A 26081-nucleotide genomic window follows, 5' to 3' on the forward strand; every position below is an offset into this window, starting at 1 on the left:
CTTTAAATTATCATAAATATCTGCCAATGTACACACTTTCAATTAAATAACATTCATTTAGACTAATGCAGCGGCAACAATAAACAGACGCATGTTGACCTGAATTTATTTTTTTATTAATACATAATCATCCAGAGCGTCTATAAAACAGAATGATTAACCTTTTAATAAACATTATCAACATATACACATTAATATAATAAATATATCATTGTAGTTATCATATATAATGTTACATGAATTACACAGACAACACTTTATATAGAAATATAAACATACCAACATAATGCAATTTCTATTTCATGAAATATTTGTGTCAAAACACATACTGTTATTCATATACATGAAAGCAGACAAGCTGAGATGCATGTATAAAATTATAGATCGACATAAAATATACATATAAATATTCTGAATGGGAAATATTAATGTGTCAATCATGTATTTTCAATACTAGCTTTTATTAAGTAGGTCCAGCCCACAATGCTGTTCAATCCTCTGATTGTAAAGGCTGCTATTAGTTCTTTTTTTGGCTTTAATTGATTCCAATGAATCATTTATTAAAGTGTAAATGTACAAATGAGTGAAAGTGCAGAGTGAAAGATAAACTTTTAAACCTGCCATGTTATTAAAAGTGGCTATGCTCTTTAGGAGACCATAAGGTCATAAGGGTCCTGCCATCCATGAGAGAAAAGAAAGGGTACAGCTTTTCGCGAAAGTGTCCAGTGAAAGTGTAAATGTGTGATTTGTTGTCGGCGTTGTAGAAAGAGATCTGTCCCTCCTCATAATCAATGTATATTCCCACTCTCCGGGGCACCAGCTCCTGTGGCAGGGGGGTTTCAGGATTGGTGCAGGCGAAAAACTGCCTTGTGCTCCGCCACAGGACCCAATAACCACTGGATGAGTTCATTGGGAAGCGGCCGTGCCTCTTTGAAGAGGCAGTTGTCACTCCTACTCTCCAATAACCTTTATTTGCAAACTCCACTTCCCAGTAATGGCGGCCGCTCATGTAGCCTTCCCAACCCAGTACGCAGGGCAAACTATCAAAGCGCTGAGGGCTGTAAGGCAGATTGGCCTCTGTTAGACCCTCCTGAATCTTCTTGTGGTCTTCAGAAATATGGAGCCAAGGGTTGTTGGTCATAGGATCAAGACTTACATCAGCTGTTTGAGAGAAAGACATAAAGGTTTTAGGATTCACATATTTTGTTAATGCTTTAGTGAAGAGTTTTTTTTGTTTGTTTTGTTTTGTTTTGTTGTGGAGGGTCATAATATATGACTTTAACTTACCTCCTGCACTGACAATCCAGCTCCAAACTGTGAAAAATAAGAGAAAATTATCTTAAGTTTCAAGTTTAGATACAAGATCTTACTGCAGAATTGATTTGTTAAGAATGTTAGCGAACTGTTACCCAGCAAACAATTTTGTGTTTAATAGACATCTGATAGACATCTAAATGTAGACAGCTTGGCTAAAACAAGGCTAAACTTGTGCTGTCAGTGAAAATCTAATAGACATCTAAGAGTAGCCCGAAAATAGACTAGTCATCAAATAAACAGATTAGACAGACTTTACATGTGAAGTCATTCATTTCTGTTTATTTGATGACTAGTCTAGTTTTGGCCTATTCTTAGCGATCTATTAGATTTTCACTGACAGCCAAATTTAGCCTTGTTTTAGCCAAGATGATTGTTTGGATGTCTATTAGATACCTTTTAGATATCTTTTAAAAACAAAAAATGCTTGCTGGGTAGTAACTATTTAGTGAACTGATATCTAATTGGGGTAAACTGGTACAGTCTTGTTTGTAAAAGCATAAAGTGTACTGCGCTATTCATTAGCATTTACACACAGTCAAACACACTGCCTCTCACAGTGTATTTATTTGATTGTGAGTTGCACAATCAATATAAAACATGTGTACAAGCTACGAAAATAAAATCAGATGGTCCAAAACATGCAAATAGCACTATATTTAGCTGGATTAGCTTGTCGGTGGTCATCTTAACCACACTTTTTAAAGTACCAAAATATTTCCTAAAGATTAAAAATAAAGAAACATGAGTAAATACTTATTTTTAAAGTGCAAATTTATCACATCATATATCATTAGAAAAAATACAGGAATCTGTTAAAGTTTTGAATTAAAAACTACTGCCTATTGTCTTTTCTTAGGCAAATAACAAGCTGGCCAGCACATTTAATTTTCCCCATTCAGAATTTGACCATTTGAATAATAAAAAAATTAAACGTAATAATAATAATAAAAGAGCTTCATGATTTTTGTAGCCTCTCTTGTAAAAAAAAGTACATTTGATTGAAAATTTATGGATAACAACAATATCCCAAGATTTAGAATTTTTTTTTTTTGTAAAAACGTTTTCTGTTTAAAAACAAAACAGTAGCGAAAGATTACTTCACTTAGGCTACATCCGATTGTATGTTTTCTTGCACAGCTGGATGATGGACTCAGAAAAAAAAAAATAGTTTGCATTGAACAAAACTGATTAGCTTAAGTCACACCAAGGTCTTAAAGCCTTATTCGATGGGTTTTTTTCACAATTTATGATGGTGTAGCAGTCAAAATAGGACAAATAAGCTCATGTATGGGAAAAATTCTAAAGCTTTGTCATTGAGGGGTGGGTCTTTCGAATCACCCGATCCCTCCCTGGATACGGGCCTGATTTAGATGGTTTTTGTACTAAATTTGTCCACAGGGTTTTTACACTGAACCATTATTTCATGGTTGGAAAAGAAACATATTACTTGAGACGGCAAATACAAAAGATTCTTCTGTTGATGGGTATGTGCACTAGGGGATTCATTTAAGTTTCATTTAAATTTAAGATTAAAATATAAGTTTAAATGTCAGTGAATCCACAACTTAAATAAACACTATTTTAAAAGTACAAATACAGAGATATTTATGTCACTTATAACTTTTAGATAAAAAAGTACAGACAGGACAAAGAGGAATCTGTTCAGATGGAGTCAGTCTGAGAGGCTGTGTATTTGACAGTCTGTATACTAACATTCAACATAGTGACACAGCAGTACACAGCAGTGCTTTCTTAAATATCTCAAATGTGCACAGCGGTTATAGTTGCAAAAATAGTTACCTGAATTAGGGATGTATCGTGATATGCCTTAAAAAAAGAGAGAACCAAGAAGTTACAAAGAGGTACAAATATTCTTAATGTCACTGGTTTACTCATATGTCAAGCTTTAAATATTTGAGGTCAGATTTCAGATCCCTTACCAGCTTGCCAGGTGCGCTGCTTAGCAGAAAGCCAAAGATGAGGAACCATGCCCTAAAACAAATAAGACATTTTAGTAAAGGGATCTTCTGCGGTACTTTGTACATCTAATACTGTATGCTTGGGTTAAGATGACATGATATAGTGTATGATGATGTATTTACATACATCCAAAAATGAAAATTTATTCCAAACTTTTATGAGTTTCTTCATTCTGTTGACCACAAAAGGAGATATTTTGAGGAAAGCTGAAAACTTTTAACTAGCAACTTCCATAGTAGGAAAAACAAATACTACAGAAGTCAATGATTACAGATCTCCATCTTTCTTCAAAATATCTCCTTCAATTCAATTCATGTTTATTTATATAGCGCTTTTCTATATAAATAGTTCTAGTAAAGATGTAGTAAAGTAAATTAAAGTTAAGTAAATTCTAGTAAAGTTCTAGTAAAGATGTCGTTTTAAGTTCAGCAGAAGATATAAACTTATAAAGGTTTGAAACAAGTGAAGGGTGAGTAAATGCAAACAAAATTTTCATTTTTGGGTGAACTATCCTTTTAAATGTGTGAATTAAACAACTAAACCGGTCACCAAATATTTCCCACACTTATTTATAACATTTTATTACCATAAATACAATTGTATAGGATGTTTGTTTGTCATCGGTTGTACAGCACCTAATGAACATCTCTCAAATGCAATGGTCAAACTTATGTAACATGTTGCAATATCTGGTCAATGTACAGCAAAGCAAAGATGCTCATTTGAACTTCGCACTTTAAACAACCCAAATTCATTTTTCCATCCATAAATTTATCAGCACTATCTTGTCTCCGAAGCAGTTTAGTCAATTTCATTTTACAGCCTCACACTTTACCCTGATAAGAAAATATATTACATACCCTATCACAGTTATGGCACAACGGTTTATTTGTAAATTACTGGTACTGTTTGTTGACTTTAATCATTCAAAATTTACACAGTTAAGATGGCTAAGAAGATGTGACATTTACACAGACTACATGTAATGCTGCTCAAAGATCGAAAGAGTACATTTACACCACAATTATTGAGAGAATTATGTCTTTACACTGAATTTTGTGCAGGCAAAGAGCAGCCTTGACCTGATTGTGTTACACAAAGTGCTGGAATATGGTCAGAATATGGGGCAAATTTACACCACAAATGTGGCACAGAAGTGTTTCTAATATGATATTTATACACAGACAAGTGCAATTTGTAATTTATTCCTAAAGGTGGCAATGTCTGATACACAATAATGAAGTGATGTTTCCCTCAGATTTACCAGAGGCATACAACAAACTGAATGATCTAATCAGAAACAAATGCAAATGGCTAGAAAATGTTTACTACAGAGCACAACCGGGTCACTAAAGGCCCAATTATGTAATATTAATGAATGAAACATTCTTTTTTTTTACACAGTGATAATAGAGCATGAGACATGTTTAGCCATCTCACCTTGCTCTCTTCTTTCAGCAGACTCCAAGTGATGAACTCCAGCAGTGGCATGAGGGTAGCCAGTCTCTTCTTCCTCAGTCCCAGTAGACGCAACATCTGCGCCAGTTCATCTCCCAGCATACCGCAGCGCTGCATTCAAACATAACATGCTTTTCAACAATTCTGATCATTATAACCTTCATGCAGGTAAAAAAAGGTATTTGTATTGTATTGTAAAATTAGAAAGTTTGTATTGTATATTTAAATGTCGTTTCACAAGTAGACAGTGAAGCATTGTTACTTCACTGCTGTACTTAAGTAGATTTTTTAAGTATCTGTACTTAAGAGTATTTTTATTTTAGGAAACTTTTGATTTTGCTTCACTACATTCCAGAAAAAGCAAATATTGTACTTTATTTACTCCATTACTTTTCCTAAATGAAGCTGAGTTATAAGTGATTCTGAAGGGAAGAATCAGCAGGGAGAGGATCGTGTTGTTTGATTCATGAACGAACTGATTTTTGTGAGTTTGAACTGATCTGACCACATCTTTTCTAGAGTCAACATCTTGCTTATTCAAATAATCGATTCGGAGTGAGTCTCCAGTAAACGACTCACTGATTCAAATGATCCGTTTAGAGCAGGGATGGGCAAACTCGATCCTGGAGGGCTGGTGTCCCTGCATAGTTTTGCACCAACCCTAATCAAACACACCTGTTTGTAGCTTTCTAGTGATCTTGAAGACACTAATTAGGGTGTTCAGGTGTGTTTGATTAGTGTTGGAGCAAAACTCTGCAGGGACACCGGCCCTCGAGGATCGAGTTTGCCCATGCCTGGTTTAGAGTGAGTGTCCAGTAAATGATTCACTCCATTTACAAATGAATCTGACTAGGTTAGGATTACTTTAGGTGTCATTTTTAATTTATTTTCCCTTTTTTCTTGATAATTGTTATAATGTTATGTAATTGCCAATAAACATACTTAAAAAAATAACATGATCATGCATTTTTTCTGCTGCTGTAGCCCATAATAGACAAGGATGTTTGTCTTATGTTAATACTTTTTATTCATGATATGTCTTTTTTTAGGCCTATTGTATGTATGTTTATACTTGTCAGAGGACGTTTACACACCTTTTTATTTATTTGTTTTTGTATTATACTAGTGATTAAGGTATGTTATTGTCACTTAATTTATGAGTAGACAACTTTTCTAAAATTATGAAATGTTCTAGCCTAATAAACATTGATCAATAAATGCTTTTAATGCTAAAGTACACTAAAAATCAAGCACTTATGTACTTTGACTCTATAGTACAATTGAAAAGTAGGGCTTTTACTGAAGTAATATTTTATTATATCTGCACTTTTAGGGTGTCTGTGCCTGATTTCGGATCCTTAGAAAGATGAGCTAATTTGAGGAAATAACAAGAATGGACTTGGACCACATAAAGTGTAAGTGGCAACAGATAAGACTCATCTTCTCACCTCTGACACACTCTGTATCTCTTTGGCCCACTCTGTGATCCTCTCCTGCACCGCATCACCCTCACTTTTATCCTGCTTTGTTTTGTCATCTTCTTCCTCCAGATCAATCCTTTCCTTCAACCATGCATGCTTTTTGGACAGCTAAAGTTCAAACAGAGCAGTTTGAGTAAGTCATTACTGTATATAACGGCCGAACTGAAGTTGAACTGTATGGTGCATTGCACAACAGTACAGTATGGTTGAGACATCTTTTTTTTATGGCAGTTTCACCTTGTCTACACTTTGAAGTTCATTGGCCCACTGCAGAATAAGCTTGCGACTCTCTTCAAGACTGCGTTCAGTTCTGGAGTCTGTTTTTGTTGGTCTGCTGCTTCCTTCACCGGGATCATCCTCATTCTGGAAATCACACACATACACATTGTATATTCAGCGTATGAGGTATATGTTGTAAATATTGCACATGGGTTAAAGAGAAATTCTGTTATTTTGCTGTGTGTAGCAAATTAACCTAATGATTAAATATAGGCATATTAAAATAGTAAATAGTTTCCACAAATGTTTCGAATTGTAAAAATATTGGTGAAGTAATGTTCCGTTGCATTCGGTGTAACATATATTTATATAAAAATTAATAAAAGCATACTTTTTTTAAACTGTACCTTTTAAAATTATTGAAATAATAATTATACTGCATTTTTTGTACTGTTAAATGATTGAAATATTCCTGTAGGCGATTACTGATATTCAAGAGTGTATGGTTATGGTTATTACATTTAAAAACAGTTATAATTTAATAATTGACAAATGTAATCATTTAATGTTTAGATGAATAAAAATATACATGTAGCATATATTATAATGGTCGTGCCCAACTGAGTCATGTTTCTCTCAAGGTTTTTTTTTTCTTCACTTCCGCCATTTAGTGAAGTTTTTTTCCCTCTCCGCTGTCGCCACTGGCTTGCATGGTTCAGGATCTGTAGAGCTGCGCATCGTTGGATTTGCTCTTCAGTGTTTGGACTCTCAGTAGTGATTATGAAACCACACTGAACTGAGCTAAACTGAACTGAACTTAAACAGTACAAACTGAACTACACTGTTCCAATTTACTATGACCTTTTATGTGAAGCTGCTTTGACACAATCTACATTGTATAAGCGCTATACAAATAAAGGTGAATTGAATTGAATTAATGCCTATTCATGTTACAGCAATTTATTTTATTTTGTATTTTGAATAGGCTATATCAAGTCAAAACAATGTTTAAGTGTCATCCATTTATTTTTTATTATCTATTGAATTTGTGTATCAAAATTTTTAGATCTGTGTTTAAATTTTAAAATAATCATCCATTGAAGCTTTTTTAAAAATCAGTATTAATATAGACCCCTTTTATACCATATTGGCAAAATACTATAGTAATCATGAAATAAGAAAGAAAATGTGTGGTATTAAAAAGTAAAATAATAATGCAGGATAAATCTGGCGACTCTTATTATATCAAAAGAAATTGGGAATTAGAGTTAAACACTATAACAGAGGATGAAATGTGGAAACAAATATGCACGAACTGTCATAAGGGTATAAGCAGTCAAATATGGAAGGAGGTCTACTGAAAGATGAGGTTCTTTAGAGTTCCAGTAGTGGTCGCTAAATTCGATGGTTCTTTAATTATAACAATTATAACAATGCTGGAGAGATTGTGGAGAAGTGGGGGACCATGTTCACATATTTTGGGAATGTCCCAAAATACAAGTGTATTGGCTGGAGGTTAAAACCGAGTTTAGCAGAGTTTTAGGATACGACATACCAATGCACCCAGAATTTTTTTGTTTGTTTGATGGCTTCCCCCCAATCAGTTCTGTAAGTCTCACCAATTTGCACTACATATATTGTTAATAACAGCTAGGAAGATAATTACAGTGAACTGGATGCAGATCCGCCAACCTACTTTGATAGAATGGACACAGAGGCTGAATCAGATATATATTTGAGAAAATGACTGCAGATTTGCAGTTGAAATCAGATATTTTCCAACAGACCTGAGCATTAATCGAAACATAATTACTTGATCTTTGAAATGCTGTCAGAGGCTTTGTTGTAGTTATTGTCTTTATCTTGGAGTTTCTTTATTTATTTCTCTATTTTTATTTTCCCCCTTTTTTAATGTAAAGTATTATCTTTTGCTAAGCTGTCACTATTATATATTATTATAAATTCCATCTATTAATATTTTCTATCTATTTGTTTATTTTTTGTGAATGTAAACATTCTAAGTAAATGTTATTTTGTTTACTATGTTTAATAAAAACACAGTTAAAAATAAAGTAAAATAAAAAAATTTTTTATACATTTTTTAAAATGCTCTCATGTATGTATTCAAAACCACATAATGTCTCATTTTGAGGCATGTGAGATGTGAAACCATATTAAAAAATTTTAAATGATCTCAAAATCATTACTGGTTGTTTTATTCTTTCATTTATTTGATAAGAAATAATCTGTAACCTCTACTGTACATCACACCTTAAGGGTTAGACTTAAATAGACGTTATTAGTATCTGTTTTTTTCCCTTCAAGACTAGCCATACATTTTTAAAAAGTTACATAAAGGTTGACTGCTCTAATTAGAATCTAGAAACATCCAGTTCGTCAGACTAGTTCTTAAACTGGTGGCTATGTTTATGCAACCGGCCCGGTGTGATGAGATGAGACAGATGCAGAATTAGTAGGTTATTGACACAAGTGTTATCAGAGAACCTGGCTCATATAAACTAATCAACTGGCATCATACACCTTTCACATGGCAACGCTTATCTTTTGATATCAGCTATAAAAACTGAGTTTGCACGCAAAGAGAGGTCTGCCAAGACATTATTACTTGGGCTGATAAAAAACTTCATGCACTAAAGTGAAACCTGGCTTTCTAGCACAGTACATGCTAGCATTTTCCAGAAAAACTGTTTAAGTTTTCCAGTTTAAGTGCCATCATAGTGTAATGTTGTTATCTTATGATTATGAGCTAATGTTTTACATTTTAGTTGGAATACATTTGATTTCAGAACTAATAATAATTTTGATTTATATAAAATTACTTAGCAAGTTTATTTGATAGTTTCCAGTTAAATGCATATGCAAAAAATGAAATGCATAATAATTACTTGCAGTACCACCGGGATTAACTAATAATTAAATAAACTATGAATAAACATTTCTTCATATTTTAAGATACAATTACTATTAAAAAGTTTATGATTCATATTATGATTAAATAATATTAATAAAAACAACTTTTGATTTTTTAATGAATTAATTAATAACAAAATAAAACAAGATTCTTTTTAAAGGCAATTTATTATTAATTTGTGTTAACGAACATTGATCAAATGTGTTATCAATGGAAACGTAAAGTAAAATAGTATTACTTGCTATCTGTGTAAAACTTTAAATTAACGCATTAAATAACTAACAAATAATGACATTTTGTTGCTGTGTGAATATAAGGTATGCATTATGTTAGATAATACACAGCTGTTTATTGTTGTAAGTTTGTTAATTGTTAAATTACTGATATAATATTAAAATCCAAAGAAAAGCTACTTAATAATGGCAATATTACCACTACAGAATACACTTTGACATTACCTTAGATTAGTTAATAAATGCTAGAAGTATTTTACAAGTAGGCCTAATGTAAGCTAACATTTTTCTTGCGATTATTACCTCTTATAAGCATCTACATTAAAAATATATTTCATTTGTTGTTACTATTTTATATTTTTTATAATTTGTCATAAATGATCGCTGGCCTACCTTGCAGACATGTGCCACCTGTTGTTTCCAGCCGTTGATGAACTGAATGCACTCGTCCAAGCTGCGGAGGTCCTTCAGGCCCTGCTGACGCTGCCTTTGCTGAAAACACAATATATTCACTGGTTATTGTGGTACTATCCCAACATTTATACATCACAACATTGGCAGAGTTCCTCGGCGTTACCTGTGAGCGGGTGGAGAAGCCGCTGCTACCCTTGTAGGGGATCGTGGGTGCGGAGCTGTGCACTTGAACCTCTTCATCCGGTAAAACCCATCGCACTGCACCGATAGAGTTACTCTGCTGCCCCTGGTTGGAGATCTGAGGCACTTCTGCAGGACACAACAGGAAAGCATAGGATTCTGCGTTATTTATTACATTGAAGCCTATTTGACATCGTCTGAGGATGCTTTAGCAATCTAAACCTTACACAGCACTTCAAATACTGAGGTAGACCTACACAAGATAGATAACATGTATAAGAATCATACTTAGAGTGTTGTCCTTCAGGATGCTCTTATAGGGCTTCGTCTGTTCTCCTATAAGAGGGACATTTTTCATTAAAACAATCTTGTTAGAGTTACACAATGCTTAAGTTAATTATGAACATATTCAGTGAAATTTAACCCGTTAATGCTGCATTATTGAATGAAAATTATATTATTTTTAATTTTATAGGAAGTAAACATACCATAATATATCTATATTCTTTAAAAAAATACTATTATAATTATGTAATACTATTCTAAATAATTATTATTACTATTGCGGTAACACAGACAAGATCAGACTTAAATACTGGTTGTAATAAACATCATAATACTTGTATTTAAGCGGGTAAAAACACAACAACAGTGCTAATTTATATTTATTCATTCGGCTTAGTCATTTTATTAATCAGGGGTAGCCACAGCAGAATCAACCGCCAACTTATCCAGCATATGTTTTACACAGCGGATGCCCTTCCAGCTGCCACCAATTACTGGGAAACATCCATACACACTCATACACTACAGCCAATTTACCGCATGTCTTTGGACTGTGGGGGAAACTGGAGGAAATCCACGCCAACACGAGGAGAACATGCAAACTTCACACAGAAATGCCAACTGACCCAGCTAGGACTCAAACCAGCAATCTTCTTGCTGTGAGGCAATAGTGCTAACCACTGAGCCACCGTGTCGCCCATAATTTATATTACTTTTATATAATAAAAATATTAAAGTAATATATATATAAAGCAATATAAAAAAACATGTGTTATGGATGTGACAAAAAAAAGTCTTCAAGTTTACAGGTTACAACATACTTTGTAGAAATTCTGGGAATTAAACTGCAAAACCCAAAAGAAACGATGCTAATCAAAAGGATAAGAGTCGGCTCACTATAGAACAAACACGATTGATTTTATTTGATTTTACATTTTTGCATTTATGAGGAAAAAGCTTCGTTATGGATGTGACATCTCTTCATTATGGATGTGACGGATGTGAAATTGCCACTTGTGTTACTTTGGTAAATCAAAAATAATTGTTTGAAAACACAGATAGAGACATTTAAAACACCAGCCTACACAAAAAAAAAAACGCAAACGGTTTTGCTATTTTGGCAAAAAAAAAACATTTTCATTGCAAGGTTGGCATTTGCATGGAATCGCTCATATATATCCCATACAAAATTGTACAAATTATCAAATTTTGTTATTCTGAAAATAAATACATAAACATATAATAAAGAATATAATTCCTGTTGCTCAAATAAGATAGCCTTACTGCCATGTTGGATGTAAAAATAATCACTCCTATCAAAGCAATAATAAAAACAATAACAGTGATAATAATAAATCATAATAATACATAATAAAATATTTTATACAATTTATTAATTAAAATATTATAATGTATTTACATTTTTATGAAATGCATGAAAAGATCAAACAGCATTAAAATGTAAATATTATAAAATATTTATTTTCTAAAATATAAAATACAATAATAAGAAGAATTATTATTTTCCTTTTGTGCATTTCCCTGATTTCCAGCATAAATCTCTGCATGTGAATCCGCTGTGACTTACCCATGGTGAGGTGTTGGGGAGCAGGTGAACGCAGCTCGAGGTGTCTGCTGAAACTGAAGGCTAGCGCTCTCTCAGCCGTGTTTTACCTCGTCTCCTGCATACTCTGAACTTTGCACCTCAGTTATTACAGTCATGACGGTGTGAGGCGGAGACTGAGAAAAGCTACGTGATGAGATATGGTCTTTCCCAGCAATGATTCAGACAGTAGTCAAATTGGCATCATGCCAGAAATCAGTCAGTTAATTCTGTCCGATATCATGCCATATGTTCATCTACTGATTTATTGAACACTCACTTAGTGATATTGTCTGAAGTACAATGTCAGATTCTAGTATTTATCCAACCTTTATATACAAATACTTCACATTTTTGAGCATCCATTCTCTTCATGTTTTTACAGCCATTAGATATAAAATATGTATGGCTATATGACTGTAAACAGGTTATGTAACTATCCGAAAGTAAAGCTAAGGATTACAAAAGCATGATTATAAATTCCAGTGAACTGAAGCGGTTGCTCATCACAAAATCGAGAAAAGCCAAAAGGAAGATCCTGCGAGATTTTCTTGGACTTACAGTTGAAATCTGAATTATTATCCCCCCTTTGAATTTCTTTTTCTTTTTTTAAAAAAATTTCCAAATGTTTAACAGAGCAAGGAAATTTTCACAGTATGTCTGACAATATTTTTTCTTCTGGAGAAAGTCTTATTTGTTTTATTTCGGCTAGAATAAAAGCAGTTTTTAATATTTTAAAAAGCATTTTAAGGTCAAAATTATTAGCCCCTATAAGCTATATTTTTTTTGATAGTCTACAGAACAAACCATCGTTATACAATAACTTGCCTAATTACCCTAACCTGCCCACTTAACCTGATTAACCTAGTTAAGCCTTTAAATGTCACTTTAAGTGTCTTGAAAAATATCTAGTCAAATATTATTTACTTGTCATCATGGCAAAATAAAATAAATCAGCTATTAGAAATGAGTTATTAAAACTATTATGTTTAGAAATGTGTTGAAAAACTCTTCTCTCCATTAAACAGAAATTGGGGAATAAATAAACATGGGGGGTTAATAAATCTGACTTCAACTGTATTTGAAATAAGTTGCTTATGACACGTTGTAATCACTGGTTTGACCTTTTTGGGGACAGTGATGATTACTCACATTGCCAAAGCAACAGTTGTTGGCATGAACTTTATCCCAGTAACATAATGCTGCTTCACACCCTGAAACTCCATAGTGATGAGAGAGAAAGAGCAGGAATCTATATTTAATATTCAAGCTCGTATTCAATTTTTAAAATAAGTTTCCTTATAGTCTTCTGGCACCCGGCAGTATGTAGTTTTACATGTTGACCTGAAATGATTTCATTACAAAGAGCACATAAAAAACTTTATTGTCCAATTAAAATGTAGAATTTTAACTGAGGTAGCAAACCACAAACTTGAAACTGAAAATTAAAACAAACTAAAACGTAAAAAACTAAAGTGTTATGGACATTTTTTTGTTCTTCTTTTACCTAAAGTGGAGATTAAAATGAGACACTTGATTTTTTTTTTAAATAATGTAACCTTCATTCAAAATCTATTTAAATCTATACCATGCTATTAGAACAGTGTTTTACTAAATAACTAAGGCACTTCAACAAAAACCAAGGCACTTTGTGAAAAACATATTTAGAAAGGAAAAAAATGTTGTAAAATAGTTCCTGTTTCCTTTGCTAGTTGTTTCTGGCTGCTCATTGGTTAATTGTGTTCGCCTATATTTGGCTTGTTTCCTTATTTACTGTACCTATGTACTTAAACCCTTAGTTTGGTTCTTTCATTTGGTTTTACATATCAAGCAGTTACTTTGATGCTTACCTTCTGGATTAACTTTTTATTTGTTTAGTTATTTTTTTCTGCTGCTAATTTAGGGGTGGGCAGATCGATCCTTAAGTATTGGTATTTTTGATACTGGCAATGTAAATATTTTTAATTCGTTCTATCTCGATCCTTTTTACGTTTTATTTTTCTTAAATGAATGGTACCTGGTTTTAGAATATCTTAATTACAGTAATAATGACTGCATAGTATATAAATATTTACTTAAATGTGAATTGGAATGAGAACTATAACATTCTTCGGCTGTATCTCCGTTAATGGGTCAGTTTTACTCCATAGACTGTAAAAAAAATAAGGTCTGCTCCCAGCTACACCCTTTCAAAACATAGTGCACAGCACCCACACAAAGCAGCAGGTTTTAAATATGAGCTTTGAGTCATCATGACTGAACGAAAAAGATGCATAATCTGGAGTTATTTTGCTCCAGTTAGTAATGACGGGTTGCGTGACACTTGTCACAAAACAGTCCGCCACTGACCAGTCAAAGAAAAACAGACTCAAAAGAAGAGTCAACGGTCATTTGTTTCATTAAATGAAAATGTTAAAGGGAACAAATGTAATTTTTTTTAATTAAACAAGGTTTGTGCGATGTGTAATTTTTAGTTTTATATGGTGTTATATAGCAATTGTTTGTGTAATTAATAGTTCTCCAATTTTAATTTAAAAAGGAATTATGTCTTGTATTATGTTTGATAATAATACTAATGGTGATTAAAAAACATTGTGAAATCACTATTAAAAATATCGGTATCGATATCAATATTGATGATAATTGTCTTGAAATACTTGGTATCGGATCGGAAAGAAAATAATTGGTATTGCCATCCCTAGCTTCAACTGAGACCCTCAGATTCTCTTTTCATGCCTACACATTGACAATTGTTGGTCAAAATAAAATAAACACATAATCAATGATAGTTATGATGTGATGCTGTAATTTGAATAGCAATTACGTAAACTTCTCTTCCTAACATTCTAGTGAAAGTTCCACAAACTATAGGAATTCAGGTTAATTTCTTTAACTGAAAGTGAATGTATAGCTGCAAATTTGCTTGTCACACCCACAGTTTCACACTGTAATCACACACAGCAAACTTCAGCTGCAAGAATAAAAGTAGGTGAACGTTTTCTGAAACCACGTGATAACTGTTCTACCTCCTCCAAATCCAAAGTTCATAAAAGAGAAAATGAGTAGAAACAAATTAATGGACCGAGCTTTGCAGATCTCAATCAAATAATTCAAAATTCTCATCAGACAGAAGGCTATAATTATGTAGAAAAGATACTGTGTTGTCATAACCCAACATTGGGTCAAATAATGACACACCCAATGTTGGGTTCATTTTTTCAAATGACACATTTTTATTAAAATTTTCCATTTTAACTCAACAAATTGGATTGGTCCATATTTGACCCAATGTTGGGTAATGATAAACCAGCATTTATGTAGAGTATATGTGTTTATCTGCTTCAATCCTCAGTTGTTAAGCTGTTAATCCTTGTAAGAGTTGATATGAGTTAATGTAAACCATGGTAACATGCCCTGAATGCTAATGACCCTTAACAGCACTTACATAACTTTGCTGTCATCTTATCAGCCATAAAGGGAATTCCAGCCCATTAGCATGACTTCACACCTGAGAAACTGTTTTTTTGCTGTTGTTGCATTTGCATTTTTATTGCCATGCTGCAGTTACATACACAAAATGAGTACAAAAAGGAGAAAAAAGCAACAAGTCTTTTCACAGAGCTTGTGAAATAGTAAATTGGCTTGAAAAATGGTTAGTAACATCATTCTGTTTTTAAGTAGAAATGGCATCTACTCAAGGGTTTGCGTTTATTAAGCCTGCAACATAACTGTATATTTGACCTCATTCAAAAAGGGGAAGATTATTAATAAAAGCTCTCTAAAATCGGCATTGACCAATATAAACACTCTCTAAAAGCCGTACAAATGTGGTACCAAACAAATAGTAAAGCCTTTCTCACTCATATCCATTATTACTGCAAACCTCCATCAATGATTTGTTTTACAACTGTACATTTGTTTTTTACGCAATATCTTAATGGCCTTATTGAAGTAAATTACAGTTTTTTGACAACTGGTTGAGTGCAGTTTATTATCTGATCATGCAGTGAAATGAGGTTTAATTCCAGCTTTGGAAAAACTGTTTAAAGATAACAGTTTCTCTGCCCTGTGGTAAAATCTCCACCTGGAAGACAGAAAGAAACAGATTTTTAGAGTGTCTGGCATCTATTCATGAGGAGTTCTGTTAATATATATTTATATTTTTCAATACTTTTGATTTAATGTTTTAAATGACAAAGTCCAAACTAATTACTATGTAAGATAACCTATGGCATCTGCTTGTGGGCAGAACTTATTATGATGCTTATACTTATTATGCAATACATTTCCATGCATGTAGAGGTCACGCACGCACGCACGCACACACACACACACACACACAAACACAAACACACACACAAAGGATATTTTCACAAACACAGACCTGTGTTTTCATCTTAGGGTAATTCATTTGCTGGATGAAGTCATCTGCCATTTTTAAAGCAACCCTCTTCTCTTCTGCATTGGCTCCACTTCCTGAGAATTGCAGAAAATAGCATAGCAGATTTATTAATTAAATATAAACCATATATATATATCCTTTCATTCATTCATTCATTTTCTTTTTGGTTTAGTCTCTTTATCAATCCGGGGTCGCCACAGCGGAATGAACCGGCAACTTATCCAGCACATGTTTTACGGAGTGGATGCCCTTCCAGCCGCATCCCATCTCTGGGAAACATCCATACACACTCATTCACACTCATACACTATGGACAATTTAACCTTCCCAATTCACCTGAACTGCATGTCTTTGGACTTGTGGGGGAAACTGGAGCACCCGGAGGAAACTCGCAGGGAGAACATGCAAACTCCACACAGAAACGCCAACTGACCCAGCCAAGGCTCGAATCAGCAATCTTCTTGCTGTGAGGCAACAGCACTACCTACTGCGCCACTGTGTCGCCCTATATATATATATATATATATATATATTAGGGGAGCGCGGGGCACAGAGTAATGCCGGGTAAAATGTAACAGGGATTTTTAAAGGTTTTTGCTTAGGGTTTCAACATGCTTTCAAAGTTTTCACCACAATGTAAGCAGATGTCTTCCTGCCAATTTTTGAAAAAAGTTCAGTGAAGTTTGGATGAGAAACACAGGAGAAACCATTTTTGCAGCATAAAAGTATTTTTTATTATTCTCTCTCTCTCTCTTTCTCTCTCTCTCTCTCTCTATATATATATATTTTTTTATTTATTTTTTTTTTTTATCTGTAAATAAAATCATATTTGTTGTGATTACCATCTTCTAGGCTTAAACATGAAAAAACACACAGTGACTGCTAGCCAGTTTTGAGGAAAACATGACAAAAATATGGTTTGTATAAACCCATTACTTTTATTATTTGGCCAAAACCAAAAAGTGTTACTTTGTACCCTGCTCATGTTTTCAATAAAACTGAAAACTTTTAATGGTAGTGCATATACAGTTGAAGTCAGAATTATTAGCCCCCCTGTTTATTTTTTCCCCAATTTCTTTTTCCCCAAAGATTTTTTTCAACACATTTCTAAACATAATAGTTTTAATAACTCATCTCTAATAACTGATTTATTTTATCTTTGCCATGATGACAGTAAATAATATTTGACTAGATATTTTTCAAGACACTTCTATACAGCTTAAAGTTACATTTAAAGGCTTAACTTGGTTAATTCGGGTAATTAGGCAAGTTATTGTATTACGATGGTTTGTTCTGTAGACTATCGAGAAGAATATAGCTTATGGGGGCTAATAATTTTGACCTTAAAATGTTTTTTTTAAACTGCTTTTATTCTAGCCGTAATAAAACAAAAATGAGACTTTCTCCAGAAGAAAAAATATTATCAGACCAACTGAAAATTTCCTTGCTCTGTTAAACATCATTTGGGAAATATTTAAAAAAGAAAAGAAAATTCAAAGGGGGTTTAATAATTCTGACTTCAACTGATACATACATATAAATATATAGAATTTAAAACTATCTGATCAAGAAATTAAGCTGATCTAGAAGCTGATCAAGAAATTTTGGTGGCGCTAAAATAATGGTCCATTAGTTAATGTTGGTTAATGTATTTACGAACATGAACAAACTATCAGTAATACATTTATTACAGTATGTATTCATGTTTGTTAATGTTTAGTTAAATAATGTTAGTTCATGTTAACTCACAGTGCCTTAACTAATGTTAGCAAACACAACATTGGATTTTAATAATGTTAGTTAATGCTAAATGGTTAATAAATACTTTACAAGATTATTCATGATTAGTTAATGTTAGTAAATGCATTAACTAATGTACCATTATTCTAAAGTGTTACTGAAGTTTTTAAGTAATGATTAAATGGTAAACATATTTAAAACGCACTAGTAGCTTGCTAATCCAGGTTAGCATAGTGTAAAACATGCTAGCAACATAATATAATACATTAGCTGTGTGCTAACATGTTTAATCAAGTTATGATTACAGTGTAATCATATTAGTAACATGTTAAATCATGCAAATGTTATAGATGTTAAAAATATGCTAAATCTTTCCATATTTTCAAGTATAAACTTAGTTTTTAAAATCAGGCAAAGCTTTTTCAAGGCAACATAAAGTTTGTCCCAAAACACTTTACTATCTGGTTGTTATTATCACAGTTGAAAGCAAATGTGCTGGTTAATATTTTTGTGGAAATGGATCATTATTTCCCATGATGCTTTGATGAATCATTTATTTGAAATAAGAATGCTTTCTAACATTATAATTGTCTTTAGTATTGTTTAAGGCATCCTTGATTAATAAGATGGTTATTATTTTTCTTTAATGTTACTGTCCTCTATTTTGACATACATAATTTTTCTTACCTTTCCAAACAAAGATTTTTCCATTGGCCCCATTGTCCAGGATAAAGCAGTCATCACGCACCAGCAAGTCCTTGGCAAATGGACTTTTCTCTGACACCTTGGTCAACTTCATTGACCCTGTTGCATCTGAAACCTATCAAAATAGATGATAGATGGAAATGATTCTTAATTCAATGGATTCATTCACAACTAGTCTTATTTCCACAGTTTTGATTAACAAACACATGCCTAAAACATGAGAGAATTATGGTACCTTGTAAAGGGAGGCTGAATTTGATGCATCTGCTTTGCTGTCTTCCTCTGGAGTGCTTTCTTTCAGCTCTGGCACGGGACCAAGAACCTGTTCAATACAACAAAAGATAGAGAAGATGAGAGCAGTGCTCATCTAAACCCATTCCTGGCAGCAATGTAGTGGAAATAGTAAGTAATCAGGTGTAAGCTGAAACTGTACAAATCCGTATTACTTTTCAAAGTGAATAAAAGGAAGTGTTTATAATCAGTGCTTTTAGCTGACCTACTGGTCTGACCTGGAAAACCTGACAAATGTTGTTCTGATGTATTTAAAAGGAACTACCAATTTACCAATGCTGGTTCAAATCAGTCAGATAGCGTGGAGTAGAAAAAACAGGGTTACATTGGTGCCGTGAGCCAGATGGGATGAATCAATGGTAGAAACTGAGTGGGTAAGCCTCACTTCCCTGGCCTCAACAGGGACATTGGCGATGCTAGAGCACATTCCATGGCAAAAACACCAGTTCAAATCCCACTAAGAGTGGGGCAAGTAAAACCGGACACATTAAAGGGTCATGAAACCTTGGACTAAATTTCGAGTATGTTGAACAAATTAAGACATTAGCATCTATTAGTATTTATTGTAGGAAATAACTGGCTTATTCTGAGCTTTCCCCACCCCCTTTTTCATCTTCCATGTTTAAAATCTATATGATGAATCACTTGTAATGTAGCATAGTACCAACTTCTACAAGTCTGTACTGAAACTTAAACAAATATGATGACAACAGCATTTCCTGAGGTAAACTTGAATGGAAAGAGAATGGAAAGTGGTGCCGTGACCCAGATGGGATTGAGTGCATCACAGGCCAGCTAATAGATTTTTTGTAAACGTCAAGAGGGGCTTCAGCAACTGATGCTAGAGGCTAGAGGCTATGTCCTTGTTTGTGTGCTGCCTGCCGTGTCATAAATGACATGTTGCTTCAGGCATGTTCAGCTGCATGTTTCAGATAACAAATCCACTAGAGAGCATTGTTTATATTTTTGTGAATTTGAAGTACGTTTCTTAGAATTGGATTTGTGGTACGTTTACATGTCCTTCTTGTACACATGCAAGAAAAGTATGGTTCACCAGACTCAAACCTTAGTATGAAAACTAACAAAAGTTGTAGTCATGGTGCTTCAGGATTGGCCAGCCCAGTCACCAGATATGAACATTATTGAGCACGTCTGGGGTGAGATAAAGGAGGAGGCATTGAAGATGAGAATCTTGATGACCTCCTGCAAAAATGCTTTCTTTTCCATTCCAGATGACTTTATTAATACGTTATTTGTGTCATTGTAAAGATGTATGAATGCAGTCCTCCAAGCTCATGGGAGTCATACACAGTATTATTTCTTGTTCCACTGCACCATGACTTTATATTCTATACTGTACATTATTTCTGTAACGTGACAAGACTTTTGTCTAAGCAAAGTCAGACCTTACTGTACTAATTAAATAATTAAAAATCAAGGCAGGATCATATTTTATTTGGGTAAAATTAGCGTAATCTAGAGGCCTTTGCCTTTCATATAAGCCACTTCTGATACCAAATGATTGTTGTGAATTTCTCTAGTCTGGCTCACGGCACCAAACTGTTGTGAAATTCTAAGAACAGCCTAAAAAACCAGGGAGAACTTTCGGTTGTCTTCAAAGCAGAATCCTTTAATAAGAAGAAGCGTGGCTGTGGCGTCATCGAAAGAAAAAAACTCAACTGTACAGCAAGCACTAGATTTTTATACATTCTAAAACAAAGTATGCAAATGAAGTGTTGTTGTCGGCAGGGTAAACTGCCTTTTCAGGCCTGATCTCATCAGCATGTAAGTCTGCAGAGTGGATGAAACCTGCCCGGCTACTGACCACATAAAAGGGGTTTCTTCGAACTGAAAGTTTCACCCTAAGACAAAGGCAGAAAACAGTGTGCAAAATTATGTTCTGGTGACTAGTCCCATCTGACCAGTTGACCAAAAAAGAAAACAATAGACATAGCCATGCTGTGAAACTGACAATTTGCATTACTTTAGAGACAGTCAGGGCTCAGAAAAACCAAGATATTTTAGGGTCTGTCGTACCAGTTATATATATAGATAATATAAATTTATATTCCCACATGATCAACTAGAAGTCAAGTTATTATTTGTTGGTCCTATAACTTGGATAGGCGACAAGACTTTTGTCAGGTAGTGTACAACCGGATGGGTTGCATTGGTGCCGTGACCCAGATGAGAGTGAGTTTTTGGGGTAAGTGTAACGCAGACTAGCTAGAAAGAGTTGTACAGGTGAATTTCACTCTTCTGGCCTCATGAGGAATACCTGTGATTAAAACTAGAGACTGTGGTTAGCATCATTTAAATCCTACTTAGTAGTGGGTGAGTGGAGCCAGAGAGATTAAAGTGGTGCCATGACCCGGATGGAAGGAACAGAGATATGTAATTTTTGGTATGGAGATAAAGGTTAGAGTCATGAGATGAATCCATAACTGTATTACAAGGTGGAAATAATACTGAGAATTCGATAAATATTTGAATTGAAGCAAACAAATGTGTGTAGATTTTGCAAAACCAGGCAAATGAGACCTTATAAACTCATAAAAATCTGCCACTAAATCAACACCAAAAAAAAGTTAAGAAACGCCACAAGTGTTTTAACCACACCATGAGTTAGCTCGGTTTGTTGTTTCCTCTTGATACCTTAACGTACACATGAGCATGGAAACTGTGGTGCGTGATATCATAAGAATGTACCAACAGGAAGCTAGAAAAGGAGAAAGAGTAGCAAGAGAACACTTGTTACCTTCAGCATTTCCTGTGTCTCCTCTCCCTCATTGACATTGGTGATCTGAGCTTTGCCGTGTCTGTCTGTATCTCTGATAAGAGAGGCGATCTCTCTCACCTTCTGCTTCTCGAAGATGTTCGCCTGAGATCCAATCCATGACACAATTGTCTGGAAAATAAAAAAACGAGTCAGGCTTTTTGTTTTGACATGCTACACTTTTGATATTTTATTGTGTGATGTAAAGCTGTTTTTAAGGCCTGTAGGTGTAGTAAAATGGCATTTATTCCTACAGTATATAAATGAATACTGAAACGAACAACACACACAGACCTCGCCCAAATCAAGTATGAAGCAGTCGCCTTTGTTAAAGCTCTGCCAGCTCAAATCCACTTCCTTTGCTCTGATGTTGCGTTTCCCTTTGATTTGGTATAACCTCTGAACAGGTCCAGGTCCAGACTGCGCTCTTCTGAAGCCAGACTCCACTCCTCCCTCCTGCACAAACAGAAGAGTGTAATGAAGGTGTCATGATCACTACACTGTAATAAGTGAAAACTTAAACAAATTACTTCGAGTTGTTACAATTAAATTAATTAAACTTTTTATTCACCATATTTATGTTTTTATTTCAGGGAAATATAATGTACATTTCTGGTAGAACGTCCCCAATATCTATTATAAATGTTGTTCTTACAAGCTTATTATTGATCAAAGAATAAATGAATGTACTTTTTCACCTTATAACTGACTCCTCGAGGGAAGAGTTTCATGAATTCTGGAGACTCGTAACCCTGAACCTGCCTGTGCTGGATTGGATCTCCACCCAGAAAATTATCCAGCTGTGTGGCCAACATGGCACAAGCTACCTGCTCGTCACGCGATGATTTCTCTCCTGAAAGAGGAAGACAGAAAATTCACATGTATTTAGTCATTTCAAAACTACTTACATGATGCAGTTTACAAACTGATCAAAGTCTGGGATCAGTTCGACGTTAGGAATCCTTTTAAAAACATTTTTGCTGACCAGGGGTTAATTTAATTAAAAATACAACTGTAAAATTGTTATTATTACAAATAACTTTCCATTTTTAAGCTGAATTCAGGATCCTTGTTCTAGTCTTTGGTGTCACACGATCCATCCAAAATCATTATATTATTACAATCAGCTGCTTAAGAAACATTTATTATATAACCTAAGGAGTGGGTATCTGGATGATAAGCACGATTGGCAAATATTCTTTCTGTGAGATTATTATAAAATAAGTTAAATTTGTGTTTAAGGGGCTAGATCAGAGATGCCCAAACTAGTGCCTCCAGGCCAAAGTTGACCCATGGTAACCTTTGATTTGGCACGCCATCCCATCTGAGAAGTGAGAGAGAATATGAGAGGGAGGGTTTCGAGATTGTCAATTCTAATTTAATGTCACTCTTTGTTTGTTTGCTTGATTGTTTTATTATTAAAAGCTAACTGAAATGAAATGTTTCAATTAAATGGTGTAAATTAATCCGATTTTGTTTAAATGTACATACTGTCACTGAAAATGCAAAGACTTACGAAAGCAAATCAAGTCAAAGTCAGATTCTGCTCGACTATTGTGTTCAGCATTGAACTCCACTGTGATCCAATGTGATGTTTATGTTTTTTATTGCAACAAGGTGTAATTTAATAGTAATAGTGCATCAGTTAATATGATTTAAAGTAATGTTTTCTATTTATTTTGATATATTAGGAAATAAATCAGGAAATTACTTTAATTACTTTAATGTAATATGGTTTGGTATATTTATTTTCAGCACATGGCTTGCAATGATATTTGGTTTTTGGCCCATCATACAAAAAAGTTTGGTACCCCTGGTCTAAATAATATGATGACCTATATGTCATGCCATCTTTAGAGTAACACCGTGTCCTAACAACACACGATGTGACACCACGACATGGCATAAAAGGTATCTGTTGCGTGCTAAAATAAGTTTTTGTCCTTACCATCTGCGAGAACATTTAGCAGCAAAACAAGCATATACTACTATGACGATGATCACCTCAGGCACAGATTATGTGCTTTATTCAGTGTTAAATGCCACCAATGTGAGTTTAAATCTCATGTGACACTTTATTGCCATACTACTGAAAGCAGCAGCAGACAGATCACCTCAGATCTTGAAAGTAAAATAAATAACAGAAGGTTAGATCTGTGACAAACTAAAAACATCAGTCACCCAGTAGCCTATTATACAGTTGAAGTCAGAATTATTAGCACCCTTTGATTTTTCTTTTCTTTTTTAAATATTTGCCAAATGATGTTTAACAGAGCAAGAAAATTTTCACAGTATGTCTGATAATATTTTGTCTTCTGAAGAAAGTCTTATTTGTTTATTTCGGCTAGAATAAAAGCAGTTTTTAATTTGTTAAAATCCATTTTAAGGTCAAAATTATTAGCCCCTTTAAGCTATTTTTTTTTTTCGATAGTCTACAGAACAAACCATCTTTATACAATAACTTGCCTAATTACCCTAACCTGCCTAGTTAACCTAATTAACCTAGTTAAGCCTTTAAATGTCACTTTAAGCTGTATAGAAGTGTCTTGAAAAATATCTAGTCAAATATTATTTACTGTCATCATAACAAAGATAAAATAAATCAGTTATTAGAAATGAGTTATTAAAACTATTATGTTTAGAAATGTGCTGAAAAAATCTGCTCTCTGTTAATCAGAAATTGGGGGAAAAAATAAACAGGGGGCTAATAATTCAGGGGGCTAATAATTTGGACTTCAACTGTATATGTTAAAGTGGTTTAATGTGTTATTTAGATTAAAAGCTGTTACCGTTTTATTAGGAGTGCAGGGGCTGTTATTTTAATGTTTCTGTCATTTCCCATCACATTTGCTGCAGACAGCCAAATTGCTTGTGGACATTTGATGCTACTTGACCAGCTATCCCTAGATGTGAATTTTAGTGCATGTTAAAGAATAAATCCTTTTAAGATTCTATTGTATGAGCGAGACTTTCTATGTATTAGTTAGCTGCCAGTAGAACAATGTTTATTACCATTCTGATAAGACGCCTGCTATAGAGCTGTATATCCTTGAAGTAGATAAGTATTCTTTGTGTTTGTGTTCTTCATCGGTGGAGACTAGAAGACTGGAGCTCAATTTCACCTCTGGTCATCCTACCCACATAAATACCCTCCTATTTGCTTGACACTTACGTAATCATTAGAGATTTTGTTCTGAATTCTATGCACACACATGGATATTTTCTAGTTTTATCTGTTTTCATCAATAAGGTTGGATGACGCTTTATTATTATCTAGCATGACTTTATGACGCAGTTATTGATGTTATGTGAGAGTATAATTGTGTGATTTGAGATTATAAGCAGATCGGCCTGCGAACTCCGTGCAAGTGTTGACGCAGGCTTCTGCATATAAAACTGCAAACTATCTTTAGTAAACGTTCTTTGATTGTCTTAATCTCTGATTTTTTCATCTGGGTCTTCCTCATCTTCCTTTCATTTTGGTTTTAACCGTTTTCCCCTAACATTATTATTATTATTATCATTATTATTATTATTATTATTAGTCTTGCTTCCTATTTTGTGATACACCATTTACAAGTAGCAAATTGTATATACTTATATTCATTAAGGATGAATTATATGTGGAAAAAGAAGCAATTTCTGATGTAAAAATAAAAGGTTTTATACAACTTTCATTTCATTAAAGAATCTTAAGTAAAATCTTCACAAAATTATGAAGCAGAAAAACATGTTTATAATTATAAATAGTAATAACAAAAGCTGGAGCAATGCTAAATAAAATCAGCTTTGAGTCACATCAACAAGTTAAACGTTAATAACGTTTTACAATTTTACTGCTGGGCGACACGGTGGCTCAGTGGTTAGCATTTTCGCCTCACAGCAAGAATGTCGCTGGTTCTAGTCCCGGCTGGGTCAGCTGGCATTTCTGTATGGAGTTTGCATGTTCTCGCCATGTTGGTGAGGGTTTCCTCTGGGTGCTTTGGTTTCCTCCACAGTTCAAAGGCATGCGCTACATATAGGTGAATTGAATAAACTGAATTGTCCGTAGTGTATGTGTGTGAA

At 34.0% G+C, this 26081-nt stretch overlaps 2 protein-coding genes across 2 annotated transcripts in view; both read right to left on the bottom strand.

The window, feature by feature from the left end:
• Positions 1–181: 181 nt before the first annotated feature.
• si:dkey-219e21.2 (nuclear factor 7, ovary) lies at positions 182–12169 on the bottom strand. Its single transcript, XM_056468859.1, has 11 exons — positions 12088–12169; positions 10503–10550; positions 10198–10343; positions 10014–10112; positions 6474–6599; positions 6204–6344; positions 4738–4866; positions 3258–3309; positions 3118–3144; positions 1288–1314; positions 182–1161 (listed from the first exon to the last, which is right to left on the bottom strand). The coding sequence occupies exons 1-11, from the start codon at positions 12089–12091 to the stop codon at positions 629–631; spliced, it is 1332 nt and encodes a 443-aa protein (XP_056324834.1). The 5' UTR covers positions 12092–12169; the 3' UTR covers positions 182–628.
• A 3452-nt stretch (positions 12170–15621) lies between these two features.
• Positions 15622–26081, bottom strand: part of capgb (capping protein (actin filament), gelsolin-like b) — a 30573-nt gene continuing 20113 nt past the window's right edge. The window contains exons 3-9 of the mRNA XM_056469717.1: positions 22715–22869; positions 22311–22472; positions 21999–22148; positions 19185–19271; positions 18932–19064; positions 16487–16578; positions 15622–16186 (exon numbers count right to left, since the gene is read on the bottom strand). Coding sequence (XP_056325692.1) covers positions 16121–16186; positions 16487–16578; positions 18932–19064; positions 19185–19271; positions 21999–22148; positions 22311–22472; positions 22715–22869 — 845 coding nt within the window. The 3' untranslated portion in view covers positions 15622–16120. The remainder of the gene's footprint in view (positions 16187–16486; positions 16579–18931; positions 19065–19184; positions 19272–21998; positions 22149–22310; positions 22473–22714; positions 22870–26081) is intronic.

The sequence above is a fragment of the Danio aesculapii genome, chromosome 12 (assembly GCF_903798145.1).
Source record: "Danio aesculapii chromosome 12, fDanAes4.1, whole genome shotgun sequence".
Taxonomy (NCBI): domain Eukaryota; kingdom Metazoa; phylum Chordata; class Actinopteri; order Cypriniformes; family Danionidae; genus Danio; species Danio aesculapii.

What these genes read in the sequence shown, in the direction of transcription:
- si:dkey-219e21.2 (XM_056468859.1), bottom strand. An exon ending in GCTTCTCCACCCGCTCACAG is followed by an intron (nt 10,113 to 10,197) that starts GTAACGCCGAGG and finishes TTGTGTTTTCAG; the next exon opens with CAAAGGCAGCGTCAGCAGGG. An exon ending in ACGATACATCCCTAATTCAG is followed by an intron (nt 1,315 to 3,117) that starts GTAACTATTTTT and finishes TATTTTTCACAG; the next exon opens with TTTGGAGCTGGATTGTCAGT.